Source organism: Apteryx mantelli, chromosome 4 (assembly GCF_036417845.1).
Source record: "Apteryx mantelli isolate bAptMan1 chromosome 4, bAptMan1.hap1, whole genome shotgun sequence".
NCBI classification, from domain to species: Eukaryota; Metazoa; Chordata; class Aves; order Apterygiformes; family Apterygidae; genus Apteryx; species Apteryx mantelli.
This window is the reverse complement of record NC_089981.1, coordinates 87,302,873-87,323,504: the sequence shown is the minus strand read 5'-3', so window position 1 is coordinate 87,323,504 and position 20,632 is coordinate 87,302,873. Positions and strand designations below refer to the sequence as shown.

Genomic DNA, 20,632 nt, shown 5'->3' with positions numbered 1-20,632 from the left:
AGGGTTTCTTACCATATCATGAAATACATTAATCTAATGAAAAAACTGAAGAGACAGTCATTAAATATTAACAGCATCTTAAAAAACACCAATTGCATAGCTAATGAAAAAAATGTAGTCTTGCCATACTCATCTGTAGAAGAAAGTGGAACAGTAATGAACTTGCTAAACTATTAGGGATGACGTCGACTCTGATCACATACCAGCTAATATTAAAGAAACATTTGACAGTCTGGTGAAAGGCATGCAGGATATCAGAGGTAAGCATGAAAACAACTTCAAGTCTCACAGTCAATGGGTTAGAAGGAAGGGGTTGAGCCACTTTTCATTTTCTTATAGTCAGCTTAGTCCTTTTGAACGCAATCGATTATTTCTCAATTTCCACAGTAAGGCCTTAAGAGTATGCAACTTCTTGGCCTACAGGATCAATCTCCTAATATACTAGCCACACAGAAGAAGTTAGTGCAGCTGGCAAAGAATTAATGTTAGATTAAAATGAATAGTGGCTCCTTTACTTAAAGGATGCATGGAATAATAAAAAAAACTGTATAAAAGAAATAAATGTATTTTCTCCATGCTATGGTAGTACATTGAAAGTGATTGCTCTACCTTCGCACACTATTTCAGAAAGAGAACTGCACCCTTCTCTGCTAGTTCCAACCACTGAGTTCTAGACAGGTTAGCCATGAACAAAAGGAGAACAGGCACAAAAGAGAAAGTCAGAAGTTAGAAAGTGCTAACTGAGTGTTACACACACCTGCTGGAAAAAGGTTATCGTAAGTAACAAAAGTCTTGCATGTTTTGAAATACAAATTTCAGGAGAAAATGCATTTCCATGCTTGATGTTTATAGGAAAGGGTTTAACTGTGTTTGGAATTTTCCCATAGCTTAATTGAGAATACATAAAGGCACAGGGCAGATATAAACAATGTTTTCAACAACTTGTCAAAGTCATCTCTTCTAATAAAATTTTACCACTAATTGCATCATACGTTTAGCATAACATGTTGCCCATTCACTTGCTTGATGAAAAACAAAGTCTTTTAAAAAACAGTGTTGCAAAAGACTCATCTAGAATGTATTTTGATTTAGGGAACAAGTCAAAATTTTTGTTTGTCTTTTCTTTAACTCAAATTCAAGGCATCAAGTTTAAGCAAAAGAGCTGAGAGGCAACTCAAAGGTCTGTCCTGACCTTAAGATATACACTAACCTAACATAGTTAAGCATGCCTATTTCTGTAGCCAAGGGTACCTGAGAAAGACAATAATTTAACATCCAGCGTGATCTGACTCTAGTAATAATAAATGAGCATCCTCATTTAAGACTGGTTTCTTGGGAAGAAACTCAACTGAAGTTTTCATTCATGCCTTTGGATTAACAGCAAGTTGCCTAAATTGTTATTCTACCATGCTCTAGATAAGATAGGTTTAAATTCAGCAAAGTACTCCCATAATAAATAAGAACAATTTTTCTACATTAATAGCATTACTCAGATATTAGTTAGGAAACTTGAGGTTACATGTTTTAGGAAGGAACAGGAAAATGTCAGCCTTGTCCCCAAGCGCAGAAGTTTCTTTGCTATCTGATTTTTAAATCTGAAGCCTTACATGAATTATGATAAACCACAGTGTGCTTCATAGAAGCATGTTTGTCCCACTGCAACATCTTGATTGTTAAAGATGATGAGATTAGATGGATGTTAGAAGAGATTAATTTGTCTGGCTTTGATCAGTTCCCTATGTTTCTACACATCTAGAAAAAAATGTTAATAAATTCATAGATTCAGTGAGATACTGATAAACCTCCACACTGTTCAGTGTAGTTAACATTATTGGAAAGTACCTCCATTAACTGATCATCCAGTTTGACTTGCTTTTTTCTTAGCCCTTCGTTTTCTGAGCTGGTTTCCAGTTCACGTTCAAGAGAATTCATCTGACTGATCTATTAGAGACAAGAACTTTCCTTAGAAAGGTAACAGTTTCTCATTTTATCCATTTTATTCAGTATGCAAGTCATGAATCACTGCATATCAAGACAATTCATGATTACGAGATGCAAGTAAGCATTTGGACAAGTGTAACGTGTTTTGGTAAAAGCGATATCTAAGACTAAATGTAGACAGCGTGTTTGACACAAGTGTCAAAGAACAGGCAGGGTAACCAACTTTGAATCTGAAAAGGGAGCATATGGGAATCTGAATGGAGCATATGGGAGCCATGTATTGCAGAACACTTGAAAAGAGCCTGTGTTTTGTTTGTGGTTCCCGTGTTCCACCCCTGAACGGTTTGTACTGACTAGAATTCCTGCAGCACATCGGCACAGCCTACAGCCCTGTGGTAGCATGCTCTACAGAAGTGCAAAACAAAAGATTACAGGCTCCTTGAGACGGGGATTCACAATAAGAGACATTAAACAGCACAAGACTAAGTAAAAGAAGAAAATTACCATATTAGCTCTTAGAGATGAAAAGCTGCAAGTACTACATTGAAGCCACAGTCACGTATTTACCATCTGAAACTAACCTTCCTGTTTGCAGAGGACAACTCCTTCTGAAGCTGTTCGCACTCCCTCTTCAAGCTTAACTTCTCTTGCTCTATGGCTTTGACGATACCTGACTGGCTTTGATGCTTTTGGTGCTTTAGAGAAAGAACAGTAGATTCCAGCTGGCGGATCTAAAGAGAACAGAGATGAACAAATGTAGAAAGACATTCCAGACCATTCAGAAACAGTTTCTTAGTGAGGTTTCCAACACTGTCCACTAAGTCAAAGCTGACAATCCACTGCAAATCAAATTGCGTCTAGTTCATCTAAAACATCAAGTACCAATTTCCTAATTGTAACAATTTTTGACCTTTAGCTTTGAGCACTGTGTCATTCTTTCCCTTCCTCCTCCCCATAATTTGCTTAATACTGTGAGCCAAAAAACAGAACAGGAAGAATGCTAGGAATATTAAGAATCTTTTTTTTTTTTCCCTTTCTCTAAGTGAAGAGTGTTACTGAAAATCAGACCAGAATCTTCGATGAGTTATGTTCAGGATTTTCTTTTTAAAAGGGGCCATTGTGTGAAATGTTGCAAGAGTGTCTGCTCTCTGCACTCAGTGCTCTTTGCACTGCTCAGTGCAAGTATGTAAGAAAGCTTTCTCATTATGCAATCTTTCTACAAACATTTCTGTTGAAAACTAATGAACTATATTCTTCTGTATCATTCACTGCAAAAAATGAATCATTAAGGTTTGCCTAGCATGCAGTGACCGCCTGTTGTGGTCTGGTAGCTCGTCCGAGTTACCTTCTCCCTGGAATGAGTTAGATCTGCTTTAGTGTTCTGGACTTCTCTCTGTAATCTCTCGTTCTCTTGTCTTAGCAGCTGCTGCTCCTGTTTTGTCAGCTGATCCAGTTCATCCCAGTGTAATTTCTTCTGTTGGTCCTGCAGCCCTGAGGAAGGCACAGCCAGTGCTAGAACCCGGTTCTTAAGACAGACAGAATTGCAGGGTTAGGCCTTAAACAAAGAAGCAGACATTTTCTCTATTCAGAGGGGTTTTAATAGGCTTTCAGTAACTGTAGACGCTTAAGTTAAAGTATTCCTGCCTTCCTCCCAGCCTACATATCATTTTTCAGCAGGAAACCCAACATGCTAATCACAGTGCAAAAACAAAGTGGTTCCCTTAGCTGAAATCACAGATAATAGCTAAATGCCAGAATGGTTAATACGAGTGCACATAGCTCAACAATATAAAAAAGCAATTTGCACTATTTCACAGCCTCATCAGCTAAATAATAGAACTCAGTATTATGTATTATTCAGTAATAACTGTAATTTAGTTCCTGTTATACAACTCTGAAACAGCCTCTTTTCCATGTGGACATTAAATATTCCTTAATTACATGCCAAACAAGCAAAATTAGTATCTGAATTCATAATACTAATCACAAGATTGCTGTCTACAACCTCCTTCAGTTATAGCTGCTCATCAATTAAAAAAAGAAAGGCTGTTATAATACTGTGCCCTTCACCTCCCTATCAATCACTAGTTTGGCTGTTAGTATGTTTATAGTGTGATGTCTGTGAATTCATACTTTGTCCACAGATTTTTTTGGGGGGAAAGGTTTATTTTGGGGAAGCATAAACACTTGTAGAGAAAGCTATATTTAAAACTTAGGAGATTGATCACAGACTGTCCCTAACATCCAGAGACAGATTTTAAGAATAAGTTACCATAAATCTGCACGTTATATACAATCTTGCAAGTTAACATTTTTTAAAATGGAAAACTAGTAAATACAGAAAAAAGGATTAAAATAGGACTTTTCTGTACCCATCTCCTTTTAGCTCCATTAGGCTATTTATCACTTGTGTTTACAAAAGAATCAATGGTTACATAATTCAGAGTCTACTTGTTTAAGTCCATAGCACTGTTTGTGGCTTTGTTGTTGACAACCTAAAAAAACTAAAAATGAGTTGAATACAGTGAGTGGCTACAGAAAAGCAGCGCTTAACATATCTGCAAATTCTGGCATGCAAAGCTGATCAACTCGGAGGCAGTTTAATTGCAAGCCAGTGCCATTTTAGTACGCCCGTCTTCTGAGAAGTCAGAGTTACCTTTTCATTGGCGTTCTGCAGTTGCTTGTGCAAGGACACCGCTTCCTGTTTAAGGGTTTCCTTCTCCTGCTGCGCCACCCGTAAGTCTGCTTTCAGTCGGGACAGTTGGAGGTTGGTATTTTGCAGTGTTTCGTCTAGACTCTGAGCCTGCAACACCCAGGAACACAGCTTTGTATCCGCTCTACCAAGATTTCTTGTGAGCAACTAATTTGAAGAAAAAATGGTTCTATTACACCAACTACTTAAATGGTGAATAAGTTGGGTAAGAGTGGTTTTTCTGCTAGGATGTGTGTATATATATATATAATGTCACAAATCACACAAATATTTAGGATCTCTCTGATAAAAAGAGGAATGAAGAAATTGTAATATTGCCAGCCTCCTAAAAAAATACTGAATGATTCTCTGAAATTGTCTTCCAAATTAGTAGCCACACAGTCTTTGTTATGGCAGAAATGCTGCCGTCAACAAATATACATCTCCCACCCCAGAATGTTTAATGTGATGGACTGGGAGAAGGAGATTTATCTTGAGTTATTTATTCTTCTTGGCAGCCTGTGGCCACCAAGGAACCCCAAACATAGTCAGCCAAGCAAAAGGCCTTTTCTCTTCCCCTCCCTTGACTGGTAAGAAACAAGCTACCACCAGAAGAGCAGGAGGCAGTAGCTTTGGAGCATACTGGGGATAACTGGGAAGAATGAATAGGCAAAGGAACTTGGCTCTAGATGCAAAACAACATAGCTTATTCTCAGGAAGAAAATCCCTCATGCCACTTAACAAGTTTCCTCTTGTTCTTTAAAAATGTCACTCCGAAAGCCCATGAAAATGTCCATTATTAGCTGCATGACATCTTTGCCCATACTAGAAGAGAGCTACTTTTATGAAAAAGTGCTCCAAAAGATTTTTAAAAAGCTTCTGATCCAGGGCTATAACAAAACTCACTATTATACCTTTTCTTGTGAAACTGCGAGCTGCGTTTTCAATGTCTGACTCTGTTGTTCCCAGGACTTCTGTTCCTGCTTCAAGCTGGCAATTGCATTCTCTAAGAAGCTTACTTTGGCTACCTGAAATAAGATTACATCTGTAAACCAGAATCATCCAGGATTTTCTTTAACTCAGTTTGACTCTGAGAGTTAAGCTAGATGGAGTTACAGCTATGCAAAGAAAAAGCAGGAGAGCCAAAACCCTCAGCTCCCTCCTCCCTCCCAGTCTCCACACAACAACAGGATGTTTATTTATGCGCTAGTTATGCTGCTTGAGTTTAGAATTACGAACTTGTAATACATTAGGGCTACGAGACAAACGTGAGAACACAGGCTTCCTTGTCCTGCTGCAATATTTGTATCCAGGCCTCTGTGTTCTTTGCAACGTTCGGAATTTGCTACCTAATCGAATTATAGTAAAGCTGTGCCCCAGAATTTAAGCTTCCTCTCTAAGATCAGCTAGGAAAAATAAACAGCGGAGGAGATTAGGTGTTTATCTGGCTTGAAGGTAAGAAAAAAATCCAAAGTAGTTTTACAGCTAAGGGTGATACAGATAGTGGTAAAAGCATTTAACAGCTTGCAGAATTAAACAGCTCATGTAATAGCATGTAGGCAGAGACATGAATTTGCAGTCCTTTCTTACCTTATCAATACACCTGTTTAATTCCTCACTCAGGGCTTCTTTTTCTTTCAGCAGCTTTTCATTTTTAGTAAGTAAGCTAGAAACTTCATTTTGAAGGTCAGAGAGATCAGAACATCTGGGCAGCTGTAGAAAACAAACCCCTCACAGTTGCATTTCTGTGCTGTTTCAGAATTTTACATGAAAGTGTTATAAGAAGATTTCTCCTGTCCCCAGGGCTAAATATCACACTCTGGATAGAGCGTAAAAGGCAGGAACAGAGGGCATTTTGGTGCCCCGTTCGTATGATCCAAGACCTCCTTCCTGCAACAGCAGTGCTAAGGCTTCTCCAGTTGCTCTGCGATCCGTCAGATTTGCTTTAGGGCTCGTCTTTTCCCCTTGTCCTACCAGAGGCCAGCAGACAGGTACCGCTCATCTCACAGGAGGCATATCAATGTTACAGTTAAAAAAAAATAGTTATCAAAATACGTGGTTTAATATAGGATCAGTCAGGTGGTCTGAGAGCAATTTCAATAGAAAGTGAAGCTTCTGCAGGCCGAGCCCATAGATTTTCACTGGTTGTGTTTATGGTGTTTTTTGTTATGTTTGTAAACAAACTGTAACAGATCTGGAAGTCTTTCTACAAGGACATGTCAGCATTCAACTTATAACCTCTGAGGCAGAGAAGGCTTTGGATACCAACTTCCAAGGAAGGGGAAAAAAAAACACTGTACTGCTGACTTCTGGTCCCTTTCCCATTTAACACCAGTCCTTTAGCTTAACTCTGCCTCCTCCTGTGCTCTCTTTGCTCAATCTTCTGTCCTTAATTACACTCAAGCCACAATCCACTCTCTACTGAATAGGCTTCATCCGCTTTTGCTTTTTAAGGCCATTATCAGTCCCAAGCATTGGGTACATCAAATGAGTGCTTTACTCTGTAAAGAAAATGACTTTGTGGAGCCCCGATAAGGAGGGGGCTAAAACTCATTCGCAGCCTTGTATTATCTATGATTATTAACTTGTATTTACAGCCTATTGAACCATGCTCCTATCAACTACCAAACACTCCAGGCAATTTTCCTTAGAAGTTAAGAGACATCAATGTCTCCAGACGGATTTTAGCAGTAGGAATTCTCCTCTAGAGGACGTGCTGAAAGGGAGCAGGCCTTTGCTGGAGCTATGTCCATATGACCAGCTGGCTCTATGGCTGAAGAACCCCAGTGCAGTACAGTGTCTCCCCAACCCATCCCCTATTTCTACAAACCAGAAGAGCCTAATATATTGATTTAAGCTTTATATCTTTGCTTTCATTGTCAAAGTCTGTCTTTTCCCTTTTTGCTATGGCCTTTCTTCAAAAAGAGAAAAACAACCCCCCCACCACATCTCAGACCCAGGCAAGAGAAGAGAGCAGGGCACATTGAGCGCCACATTCCTGCTGGATGTTGGGGGAATAAACCCGTTAGATAACCGTAGTCAAATAAGCTGCCATACTTGTTTTGTTTTCTCCAGCTCCTGCTTGAGGATGTGGTTTTCCTGCTCCAATATATGAGCTTGAACTTTCATTTTTGACAGCTCCATCTCCAAGGAAGACACCATATTTGATGACTGGAAAAAAATTAAAGGCTCAGACTTCAACTTAAAGAGACAGGCAGAGTAACAGAGGTAAGCCGGGGATGTTCCGGCCAGTGACAGGAGTTAATGCTGGGATGGCACTGGACTGAACAAAACAGGCATACTGGAACGTGGGGGTGGAAGTACGTAGCATCACCAAGATCCATTTGCAAGACAGGACTGCCTACTTCTATGTTTCCCTTCCTAACGGCACCCAGAAAGCAGCCTCTGCCTTCCCTTCCCACCCCCATCCCCGCCTGCATGTACGTTTGCGGCTAGCACTTGGGAAAGTCCAGATTTGAAAGACCACGCACAGTTTGAGAAAGGGGTGCTAATTCCACGGTACCTATGCGTACCTAAAAATTAATTGTTTCATACCATTAGAAACAGTGTTATCCTGTACCTTTATTTTAGAGTTTTCCAGTTCCTCTTTCAGTAGCAATCTCTCCTTTTCCCATTCTTCCAAGGAACACTTTCCTGCTTCTCTTTCCTTTTGCTTGAGTACCCTTGCCAGCTGTTGATTAAGATCCTGTACATCTGCTTGGTTTTGGGAATTCCTCTGGCTAAGTTCTGTATTTTCAGAGTCCAGCTGCTGGTTCCTAGTTTTCAGATCCACTACCTGAATTTGGACAGCGGTGTCAGTTACGAGTACTTTTACACTGGGGAGCAGATTTTTAAAACATTTCTATTAAAATCTTCTATTACTTGCCTAGCACAACAAAACTCCCTTAAAAGGAGGATGGTAGAATCTCGCGGATACGAGCAAAGGATCACTGCTGGCAGTGTTCCTAGACCCAGCTAACTGGGAGGTAAGAGGAGGCTGAGTCACATAACCTCCCTTTCCCATGGGCTACTGCAGCATTACCCAGAAAGATTACAAAGGAAAGATTTTCATTTTATATTCCTGTTAAGTATACTTTTCAAGTTCACTGTGGAAAAATGCTCTCAAGTCTGTAAGCTAAATGGTTGCAGTAGCATTGCAGTTGTCTTCAAATCTGGTCAAAAAAGCCTCATATCCACCCAAACCAGTTAATGAGAATGTACAGTTATTATCAAGAAGTTTGAACACATAATGACCATTTTATACCACCTTTGCTGTATGAAATTCTTTCTTTAGCTGGTCACAAAGATTTCTACAGAGAATATTCCAGGCTCAGTCTACATACCTGCTTTTTCAGGTTGTCAACCATCTTCTGTACAGCCACTTTCTCCTTTCTTACTGCCTCTATTTTTTGCCTAAGGAAAAAAAGAAAGCTTGTTAACATTAGGGGCGCTTGTTAATATACACAGGCAGTAAAAATGGGCTGGGTTTTGACATCTTATCACTAGAAATGGTCATTCTGGATTTTTTTTTTTAATTTTGAGGGTTTTTTCTTTTTCTTTTTTTGCTTAGCCTCACTGTTTTGCGTAGGCGTGGTGAATACTCACTTCTTTGAGGTACCCACACATTTCTTTCCTAGGGGGGCTAAGATACTCCCAGGATCCTGAAAAAAGACCATGCAAAAGACCAAAACACTGAAGCGACATGTCAAACTGCACCTCTTCGTGCCTGTGCGAAGGCTACACACGCCTAGCACCCTCTGCCTTTGCTGCAGCAAGCAGAGGAGTCGCGTTAGTTCTGCTCATAGGTAGGTCCGTGCTGCTGCAAAGTCAGACACATACGTGTTACTCGGCCATCGGACCTCCTATCAAGCAAGTCCCTGCTTTAGAGCTAGGAATGGGCAGAACAAGCTGAGGCAAGTGAAAAACAGACTGTAAGCCAGCTGGAGAATCTCCTGGTGCCATTAGAAATCAAGTTCCGTGCAGTATCTGGCATGCAAAAGCTTTGAGAAGGGATGCGACCACCATGTCTGCGCTGCAGTGGAAACCTGAAAGCACGCGCACGGTGCACCCCGTTCAATTCTTACCGCATTTCTTCCCGAGATCCGTTTAGCTCCCTCAGTTTCAGGTTGGAAGCACTACCTTCCTCATTTAATAAAGTTACTTCATTTTTCAGAACAGCGTTTTCTTCTCTGAGCTTCTCAGCTTCACATCTATGGCAGAGAGATGCGACAGTCTAAAACTGTTTGTCTATAGTCTAGGCCCGCAGGGAGAAGAGCTACAGAACGGCTAAACTACTTGTGATGTTTTAAAAACAGAGCTACTACTAACTAGTTTTATATATCAACTGCATGTGGATTTTACATTTCATTTAGTAAGGGTACCTCTCAGAAGGGCCTTTTTGCCTTTACAAAAAAGGTGCACGATGTTAATTAAAAACCTCAGATACTTGGTAAAAGTTTCAAGCTTTAATATTGTACTATACCTTTTACTCCTTAAATTACAAATAACCTAGTCATAACTTTAAACAGCTTCACAACACAAGATGCAAACTGCTACAAGCGTGAGCGGTTTCACCAGCTATTTCAAGAGTCCAGCATGCTGGGAATACCAGCGTGGAAACAGCACGGTTTGAAAATGCCTTTTCTTTCCAGAGGCAACTGTAGAGAAATAATTTAGGCATGGTGTAATTCTTGAAAGAACAAATTCTTACAGGAAGCCGTTGTTGGACAAAAATTAGTCATTTGTAACCACTTTATGGTCTCCAAAAAAGCACTTACTGAAATACATCAGTTAAAAACATAGGTAATCTATTATGTTCTCCTTGTTATAATGGTATTTACCATATTATACCATATAATGGATTCCTAACACTAAGTGCTTCTACTGGGAAAAAATTACTCATTTTCTAGCGTTAACTTAAATATTTAGAAAATTGAAGCACTTTTAGCATTCCAAGTAACATTTGGTACTAGAAAAGAACAGAGTGAAGAGGTGATATTAGTATGAAAATTAAAAGCATTCTGGAAATGTTACCGTCATGTATTTGATGTAAAATGTAGGTCTCCGATTTACCATAAACTACACCCTGCAAGGATGACTATCCACAGGCAGCACAGTTGACAAGTTGCTCCTCTTTTACCATCGTTCACGTTAGCTCACGTTCAAAGACGAGTAAATCGTACACACTTATTTCAACTCTCATTATCCACGTTTAAATAGCTTGCTTACTAGTAGTTAGAATCCAAGGCATTGCTTTCTAATCAAAGTTAAACTACTTGTTAATGCAGCAACTGCAAGGAAGTCAGTAGAAGTTAAAGTAATCAGTGGATCGCTAGGTTAGTTTCTAAGCAGAGCAAGCAGCGAGTTTGATTATTGTGGGGCCTGCACGTTTCCCACAAAGTTTAAGTGTACATTACCTCAAAAGATCAACTTTTTGCTGCAGCTCAGTGCATGTACTTTGCAAGCCATGTGTCACTGTGCTCCAGTCCTCTTTCTCTTCATGAGGGTGCATGTCATTTCGGTTAATCAAAGGAGCAACTTTCAGCTTTCTGTTCAGCTCTTGCTGCTCTCTCTTTTCCATCGAGCTTTCTTTTAGCATGATATCACATTGGGCATGCTTGTCTTGCAGAACTTTGAACGTCGCAGTGCGTTCTTCCGCTTTTCCAAGTTGGCATTGCGGTCTTAACTTTTCACTGGATGCATCTGTTTTTCCTTGTGCATACTGTTCTTGGATGTCTTCCAGTTCTTTAACTTTTCTGAGGAGCTGTGTTTTTTCCTCTCTGAGTTTAATAGTTTCTAGGTTACTTTCTTCTAGTTTGCGATGAAGGCTTCTCAGCTTTGGTAAATTGTCTTCTAGTACTTTATTTTTTTCAGCTAACTCTATCATTTTAGATTTCAGCCCCTCATTTTCCACCTGAATTTCTTCTTGTAAAGACAGAAGTTTAGCTTGTGCCATTAATCTTTCTTCTAACTCTTCAATCCTTTTCCAAAGCTGAGGTATTGTGTTTTTCAGGTCACCTTTCTCTTTAGTTGATCCAGAAACATGCTCAAGCTGGAGAGAAGCGCCAGTTAGTTCTTCAGCCTCCTCAAGCTCAATCCGCAGCTTAGAAGCATCAGAAAAAAAGCCTTTATTTTTTGTAGCTATTCTGTTATTTACCAGGTGAATGTTCTGTCTAATATCATTGTGTAACATCTTTAGTCTGGGAACTCTCTCAAGAGTTTTTTCAAGATCCCTCTGCTTTTTTTGCAGCAGGGGCACTATGGAAACTAGCTCTTGCTTCTTGTCAGAACCGTGGCTACAACCAGTTTCCAGTGCCATCGTACTTCCTGGCACCTGACACACCTGCACCTTGGGAGCGAGGCTCTTTGCTCTAGTTTCGTCACATGGCTTCTCCAAACTGGAACAAACCTCAGTCATTTCTGTAAGGTCTGTAATAGCCTCCAGCAATGGAAAGACATCTGAATCTGTTCCCTTATCTGTGTCTTTACAATCACTGGGCAACCCTTCTGCAAGGGGATCTAGTGTGTCTTGCAGCTGGGATCGTTCTGAATCAGAGTTTGCATGGTCAGAACTGGCACGTCCCACTGGCTCACGCTCGACGGCTTGCAGCCTTTGCTGCAGTCTGACGATCTCGGAAGCCATTCTGACATTTTCCTTCACTGCTTGCTCATGCACTTTCTGCAGACTCCTAAGAACATCTGCATCATCTCCTGGATGCTCCATACCAGAGAACGAAGCAATTTTTCTTTTTGCTTTTGCATATTCATTTTCCAATACCCTGTAATGATTTTGTAGTGTGGAAAAATTAAGGGTCTCCCATTGCAATTTCTGTATTTTTTCTTGAAGATTTGAGATTTCCAAATTCATCTCTGCCTTCTCTCTTTCTGCCCTTGCACAGATGTCTTTGTTTAAGCTCTCTAAAGCAAGAAGTTTGGAATTGAGTTCTTCTTTCTCTTGCTTATGTTCACTGTCAAGTCTCTCCAGCTTTTGGCTAACCAACCTCCCATTTTCCTCCATCATGGATATAAACTCTTCTTTGTTCTTTAGCTCTTTTTCATGGTCATTTTGGAGTTGTATTATTTTATCACTCAACTTGTTCTCTTGCTTTTCAGTAGCATTTTTCAGATCTTGTAGCTCTTTCTGAAGCTGTTCTTTTTCACACACCAACTTGTTCACTTCCTCCTTGAAGTTTTTCTCCAGGAGTTCCTTCTCCTGGGTTAGGGCAAGAGAAACAGCCTTTTCATTTGCCAGCCTTTCCTTCAGTTGCTCTTGGGCTTCAGCAACCTCCTGGACAACTTCATCCTTTTCAAACTCCCACTGAGATCTTTCCTCTCTCTGCTGTTCGGCAAGTTCATGCAACTCCCGTTGGTAGCGTCCTTCCAGATTTTGGATCATTTCTTCATATTTATTCACAAGTGTTTGTGTGCTGACAGAAAACTCAGTTTCTGCATGAGATGCTCTTCTGTTATAGTCACTTTCCATTTTTTCCCTAAACATGGTTAACATAACACATTACTAAACTCTAGGCTCACTCAAAAAGATTCAAATGGCTGTTTACGCTACTTAATAAAACAAGCTGAAAAATTACATTTTCACTGAGTTTTAGATAAACCCATCAAACAGTTCTTCCGAGAGCCAAAGTTAAATCTGAGACAATCTGTTGAAATTTCAAAAAAATTTAATTGCCTTGGAATGAGTATAACTCATGAAGTGATATAGTTTCTTATACAATACATGCCCTTCTGCACTGGTGATTGGATTTATGGAGGCAGAGGTTCTCCCCCCTAGTAGGGTCCCAATTACTTTGACACTATACTCTAGCCAAACACATTCACCTTCCATCCATTTACTACTTTGGAAAAAAAGCATTTGGATTTTCAGAGTTTTTAAGTACAAAGGATCGTGGAGCACAGGGATACTGAATAGAGCTCAAATTAATCATGGCTGTTTTTGTTTTTTTATACTTTAACAGTATTGTTACCTCTGGATGAGCTACAAATCAATATAAATATCTGCTTGAGAAAGGTCAAAAGAAAAAACTCCTGGATACCCACCTATCAGTGTTCTGGAATAAAACAGGTAATGGCACTGTACAGCTAACGCACTTGAATTAAGCATCTGGAGTAATTTCTGCGCTAGCTTTACCTTGGTCAACATGGCAAGCAATCAAGGTCAGCAGACATCACCACCAGCGACAGCACTCACCTTTCCTCCTCCAGTTCCTGTCTGTGCTTCCTCAGCAATTCTTGCTGTAGCTCCTCTTTCTCCAGGGCATGCATTTCTGCCACCCTTTTCAACCGCTCACGGAAGTCACGTTCTAGCTCTCCCTTCTCTTCCTGCAGAGTCTGCACTAAAACTCTCATCTTTTCTTCCACCCAGACACCGTTTTGAATCAGTTCTTCCCGTTCTCGGCTAAACTTCTCGTTTACCTCCTCCAGTTTAACTCTAACGTCTTCTTCATGTTCCTGCCGGAGTAATTCTTGCAGATTTGCTTTTTCCTCATTGAAGCTTATTTGCAATTTGTTTTTCTCATCATTATGTTTACAGCCAAGCCTCTCTTGTTGTTCTCGGAGCACTGCCGTTTCTCCCTGCAGTTCTGCAATTTGGTTTTTAAGGCCAATAATTTGCTTTTCCATGACATGCATCTCTTCAGCATACTTCTTCCTCATATCTTCTTGCTCCTTTTCACAGTGGATTTTTGTCTCATCTAGCTGCTTTTCATAATGACTCACCTACAAGAAGGGAAATAGATTGATTCGTTTTCTACAAAAATATAGAAAGATTTTCTACAGAAAATGTTACATATTCTATAGAAATGTTATCTCTATATTATATATTTCTAGATACTCTATAGCATATTTTGATTTACACATTAGCATCTTACATTGGTTTCCCCTGCAAAGAATGATAAAGTGCTCAGCTTAATTTCTTACTGGAGTAAATATGATTTTCATGTACAAGCCAGTGAAATTCATGCTTTTCCATTAAGCAGATTTGTGAAAGCAGAGAGAAGCCATTAACAATTTAAGTCCTAATCCACTTCACAAATTGCAGATGGACTCCTTTTTATTTCACCAAGTGCTTTTTCAAAAGCATTCCCAAGTTAAGAGGCAGTGAAGGGCTTTCCCTTTAAGAAGGTTTTGTCTCATGTTTCTCTGCAAACTGTTAAAGAGAAGTTATGATTTTCAGGGTAATATTTTGTTGCTCCCCCCTCATTCCACATTGCTAATCAGGGCAGGGAGTTGTCGGCTTTGTCAATGCAGTGTCAGTGCACTTGCGTTATGCCATACTCGAAATGAATACATGTAGAATCAGCTCATATCTGGAGGTGGGTACTGGTATAGCAGGTGCAAGGGAAGCCTGCAAGGACCCTCTGCTTCTGGTCCTGAACCAAGTCGCACAGAACAAGCCTGGGCACCTCTATATCAGTGCGTGTGACCTGAGAAGGGTAGGTTTTATCTGCTTAGAAACACCATAACCTTCATGCAGACACTAGTGCGGGTTGGAGGTGGGTGTTGTGCTGTGCACAAAGCTGTGCTAAGCTAACTAGCCCTCTCAGGGCTGAACACAGTGGGATGTGCAGGACACCCACCCCAGGACAGGGATGGGCCACTCTGGGCCAGCAGACCTTGCTGGCATTGCTACCCAAACCTGGTTTTGGACCCAGCGCAGTACATGTGCGCTGAGCTGCCCCCAACCTCATAAGCCTGTCTCGTTCCACCTAGAGCCAGGTATTTTGGCACACGTGGCAAGATTAGTCTGCAAGCCAAGAGATCCACGCCCAGAAGATGGGGACCTGACTGCATGTTTTCATCAGGACAGGTGTTGTAACAGTAGAGTTTCCATCCTCGCACGGCACAGATCACATTTCAACACCACCAGGCTGCACAAGCACAGCATTTGCCAACACGGACTCCCACCGGCAGCTTTTCTAACCCACAGTTATTCCACACCAGTGTGACTGAAGCGACTAATTCAGGTGGACCAGGCTTTCAGGACAGGAAATGCAATACCGCATCCAAAAGGCTCACTCCTTTCACCAGCCGGTGGGCAGCTATAACGCAGCATTCATTCATTCAGCCCTCTCCAGCGCTGCTCAGGTACAGAGCGATATGCAGAGGGAGCAGGGAAGGTAGAGGCTGGCCCAGATTCACGGAAGGGTCATAATTTGAACAGAAATACAAAAAACAAAGTCCTTTTCCCAAGACCATCCCGCTCGTAGGAAGAGGCCGGAAGAGTTCTGAAGTTTTGTATTAAGTTAAAGTAGCTTACTGTGTCTTCAAGCTCCTGCTGGAGGTGATGTACATCCCTGTCATGTTGCTCCTTCATTTGTTCAATAACCATCTCTGCTTCTATGCTCATATTTAATGGGTTACAGTCTTCTGATCCAAGTCCTTTGAAAATAATTATATATATTCTTGAAACCCAAAGAGCTACATTTTCAGCTGAATTATTTCATCACTTTATTTTTGTTTAGGCAGCTACTACAGCTTGCTCAAATTCCAGCCGCACATACCTAACTAGAAACTATAAACATTCATTTTAGCTTTAATTATACTACAGCAGCCATACTCCACCTAGTATTAAATAGCAAAATGGAGGTGGTGTTCAAGGAGTCTCACTGTGAAGGTTTGGGAAAGTTTACGTAATTGTATCTAAAAAGTTACCATAAATATCTATAGATAGAAGTTTGCCATATAGGAAATACATTTTACCTTGGTCAGGCTCAATGCCACTATTACTGTGATTTTTAATATCCATGTCAAACTCTTCCGACAGTGAGTTTTTCAGAGAAGGCCTGAACACTTTGCCCTGAGCACGATACTCTTCCAGCTCGGACTGCAGCTCATCTATTTGATCTTGCAACTCCTGAGGGAGGAAGAAAAGCAGCCTGAATGAGACAAACCAAGGCAAATGAACACCCGTAACCAGCCTGCCCACTAATGACAAGGCATTCAGGAGGGAATTACTGCAGGTAAAGCCTTGCCAATAATATTTTAACAGTCACTCTCCTAGCAGCAAAATACCACCATCCTTCTCCAGGCTCCCACCTGTGCAAGTGGCACAGATGTGTTTACTCACCGAAACAGCAGAACAGGCTTCAGATTGAAAACATGCATAATGTTTTACATTCAAAGCACACCATGCTCTGGTACCTTTTGCTATATTCCTTCTCCCATTATCTTTTTATAGGCAGCAACTTAGGAACATTTTGAACATATTCGAGAAACACCTCAAACACCTTTCTACTTTGGAAAAAAAAAAAAAATCAAATCAACAGCAAAAGATTGAATTGGGAAAGAGATATCCTCATTACTGCATTTGCCATCTGGTACTTCTGCCCGCTTGCCAAGCAGAATATCCCAAGCGTTTGTGCCAAATGTGATGCACCGAGTTCAATGAACAGTGTTTACTGAGGAAAATGAATCCATGAATGTGTTTAACACAGTTTGGCAGATTTGAAAGGCTCAGAAAAATGAGCCTTCGAGACTGATTCAGATCAGCCAGCACTCAAAAAATCAGTTGCATATTCAAGCAAAATCTTATCCAGACGTATTAATTTAATTCAGCAACTAGTTTTAGAAAAATCTTTGGTTTTAAACTGCAGCTTCTTAGCAGAGCTACTGTGCTGCTTCAAATTACGCACAACCTTTTGTCAAGATAGTCCTTTACTGAACAAAAAGGATAATGCAGAACAGATGAGCTGAATGCGTATGCTACGTAACCGTAATAGTCATCAGAAAATAGATACGTACATAGATACTTTTAGGCCTACCTTAAAGTACTTGGCTGCACAAGATTTGTGAGGAGGAGGAGAAGACAAGCTTTAAGTTTAGTTTTATTTGCCTAAAATACTGCTGTTCTAGAAACCACCAACAGAACTCCTATACATCGTATTCCTGTTGTTACTTCTTGCATCTCTGACTTTAAACTAGGGCAAAGCTATTTCACAAGTCAGAAAACAGCTAGTGCATAACCATGTATTGAGTAAGCTAAGTTTACACCCGCTGATCAAAGGAGGCTCCATAAACCCTACCCCAGTCCACCCTCAAGGCACCTCATCCCTTCGCTCAAGCATTTGCCTCTGCGGAGGGGGCTTTCCCCCATCCAAGAGCTTGGGTTAGAGTAAGAAAGAGTCATTGGGCAGGAAACAAAGCGGCAGTGGGGCACGCGTGCTGCTGCTCTTGGCCACAGTTTCCAGCGAGAACATTTTCAGTGAACATCCGTACATCGGGCATCAGTGCCGAGTCTCCAGTCCCAGAGCCCAGCTCACCCGGCACTGCAGCTCGTACTCGCTTCTCATTTGCGCCAGCCGCTCCTCCTGCAGGAAGAACTCCGCGCTGCTGGGATCAAGATCGCCAAACTGAAAAGCATGAAAACCATCCAGTTACTCTTCCTCCAAATACCCCTGCTTGCAGCCAAGATGCAATTCTTCAGCAGTCTTGCAGCCTTCTCCCTCTTTCCTCTATTTTATTTTTTAATATAGAAGCTCTGCTTCCCTTCTGGTAGGGGACAAACAACAACTTCCCTAGCAAATACTAGCTGTTATTTTCACCATAGTTCTTATATCAGCTACTAACTTTGATTCCACATGATACCTTTCTAATTTAATATATGTAGAAAGTAACTGTAGTTTGTTGAGATAAACAACTCCAACCTTAAAGTCTGGAATATCAGGCAAAAACCCCAGTATACATGCATTTGTCTATAGACGTGCATACACAGAAATGCCTTTTCAGAAACTGATATTCTGAACGGTTTATTGTAACCCCACCATGCTCATTTTTTTCACTTCCATTTGCAGCTGAAGTTTAACCGAGTAAAGATGTCTGCATTTAACAGCTTCCCCAGAAAGGACCTGCATACTGGGTCTCTCCAAGTCTGTCTACTGGGACAAGAAAAATCCCTGCAGATTTGTGGAGTGACTGTTTCACTGTAGGGCTCTACTGTCAGTTAATTTAACACTACACCTAAGCTGAAGCATCAGTAATTTCCTTAACCGGAGCTCAAGTCAAGCTGTCTATACGAGCTAAGTACACTGTGCAACTCGGCACCCTGGCTTGGTCATAGTTAGATAGCTCATTGACCCAAGAGCCTTCTGCTAGTAATTAATTTGGCATCTCGAGTGCAGTAATTCAAGAGAGGTTTAATTCTGAGCACGTAATGGAAAGAGGAGGGACTTACCTTCTCAGCCAGGACATTTTCCAAGTTCCTCTGCAGTTTGCTTGCCAGACTTTCATACTCGGCCAGTTTTTCTCCAGTTTCCAACAGCTCGCTTTCCAAACGGCTGTTTTCCTAAACAAAACCAAACCCACCAGCAGCCTTACCATTTACTAATGTTTTCCTTTTCAAAATGCTAACTCATAACAGCCTTCTGATCAAGTCACAACATTAACAATTTCTGCTAGCGATAGGAATTGCGAATTTGTTTTCTATCATCCATGCATGCACCACTCCTCTTGTCACATTAAAACAAGATGCTTGAAGCTCGGGCTTGCAAACAGCCTACAAAGCATGCACTGCTGTATCCCGCGACTCCTCTCAGTTTTCCTATCACTGCTTCAGAAGGAATATTTTACAGTTTTCCTAGCACTCATGGGATGGCCAGTGCCTTTAAAGCTGCTCTCCTGAACATCTTTAAAAGGTATATTACCTCCGTCTGACTGTCAGGACTTTTGAGATTGTTTGTAAGACAACACCGTTACCTTAACTTTTGCCCAGTTTAAAAGATTAAGTCAAGTTAAGGTAAGGCAGCTGTCATGTTCAAAAAAGTCATTAGGCAGCAGATCATTTTTGAAAGGGAATAACCGCAAACTTGTTTTAGAGATTTTTGAGGCAGTATTTTAAACCTTGTCAAGATGCATTATCTGCTAGCTGGACAGTCAGGCTGCCATCAAAGCAAAACAACCCCTCCGAGCGCTGTACCCATGCGTATTCTGCACACAACGGCAACAGAAATCCAAGGAATAACCTATTGAGGTGACCCAAAAACACAGATGCGCCTCTATCTTGCAGCTAAAATTAGTTTCAACTAGCACAAGATGCAGTAATAGATCATCTCAACAAGCACTAAATTGCAAGCGCTCTTCCCCACTATTAGGCAGCCTGGCCTTTTGTGGGAAAATCCCGTTTGCATTTAGTCCCGGGTACCTTTAGGGAAAGGGTGAGGCGGTCACGGATGTAGTTCTCCTCCGTTTTCAGCTTTTCAATCTCCTGCTCCAGGTCCAGACGCTGTTTATTAGCCTGCTGCAGAATTTGCTCTCGCTCTTTCCGGAGCTCATTCTTCAAAGCCGCAATTCGTTCTTTGTATTCCTCATCCAGCTTCCTATTAAGGCATCAAAGGTAAGGAAAGCTCATGAAAAGAAGTAGGCAGCAAATATCGCTGTGAATTAAGCTCCGTGGCAGTCATCACATGTGAAGCCATCTGCTCATATCAGCATTGGCACTTACCAGGCTGAAAAGACTGCTTGGGAGAAACGCAGCAATGCTTGGATTAGTAGTACAGACCAGCTACGTGGTACTCGGGGAATTTTAGATATGCAACCCGTGGTCTGGTCAGAGATGCTGTCTTAGGATTAAATCTGATTTTTCTGCCACCAGTGTAATTAATATTTTCAATTTCACATCAGCACACACCACCTAACTAGGAAGGCAAACTGAACACAAGGACACCAAGGTGACCAGAGCAAGGGCTGAGATGCTGAAAGAGAGATGGAAGCTAGGACCAGGTCTCTCCGGGACCTGCAGAAGGGTCTGGCAGGTGGGGAAAGCACAGAATTGCTTCAACTTGCCCAAACACACAGTTCAAATCAAGGACAGGTCCAAACCAGCTTTCAGTTAAATTGCAAGTACTCACACCTCTCCCACCCTTCCCCCCAAGCCCCTACCTCAGTTACTGAGTACCTGCAACACCAAACACCTGCAACACCAGGCAGGACGAGCAGAAGTGACTCATGCCCCGCGGCTGGCCGTCCCCACCAGCCCCTGCACAGAAAGGG

The 20,632-nt window shown here is 41.2% G+C and overlaps 1 protein-coding gene across 1 annotated transcript in view; it reads right to left on the bottom strand.

Annotated features, from left to right (window-relative positions):
• NIN (ninein) overlaps positions 1-20,632 on the bottom strand; it is a 53,709-nt gene that overhangs the window by 8,615 nt on the left and 24,462 nt on the right. The window contains exons 11-27 of the mRNA XM_067295183.1: positions 19,785-19,959; positions 18,819-18,929; positions 17,908-17,997; positions 16,349-16,502; positions 15,906-16,027; positions 13,839-14,365; positions 11,050-13,122; positions 9,718-9,843; positions 8,977-9,046; positions 8,214-8,429; positions 7,691-7,804; positions 6,224-6,346; positions 5,548-5,661; positions 4,598-4,744; positions 3,287-3,466; positions 2,523-2,672; positions 1,843-1,941 (exon numbers count right to left, since the gene is read on the bottom strand). Of these exons, the coding sequence (XP_067151284.1) occupies positions 1,843-1,941; positions 2,523-2,672; positions 3,287-3,466; positions 4,598-4,744; positions 5,548-5,661; positions 6,224-6,346; positions 7,691-7,804; positions 8,214-8,429; positions 8,977-9,046; positions 9,718-9,843; positions 11,050-13,122; positions 13,839-14,365; positions 15,906-16,027; positions 16,349-16,502; positions 17,908-17,997; positions 18,819-18,929; positions 19,785-19,959 (4,591 nt within the window). The remainder of the gene's footprint in view (positions 1-1,842; positions 1,942-2,522; positions 2,673-3,286; positions 3,467-4,597; positions 4,745-5,547; positions 5,662-6,223; positions 6,347-7,690; positions 7,805-8,213; positions 8,430-8,976; positions 9,047-9,717; positions 9,844-11,049; positions 13,123-13,838; positions 14,366-15,905; positions 16,028-16,348; positions 16,503-17,907; positions 17,998-18,818; positions 18,930-19,784; positions 19,960-20,632) is intronic.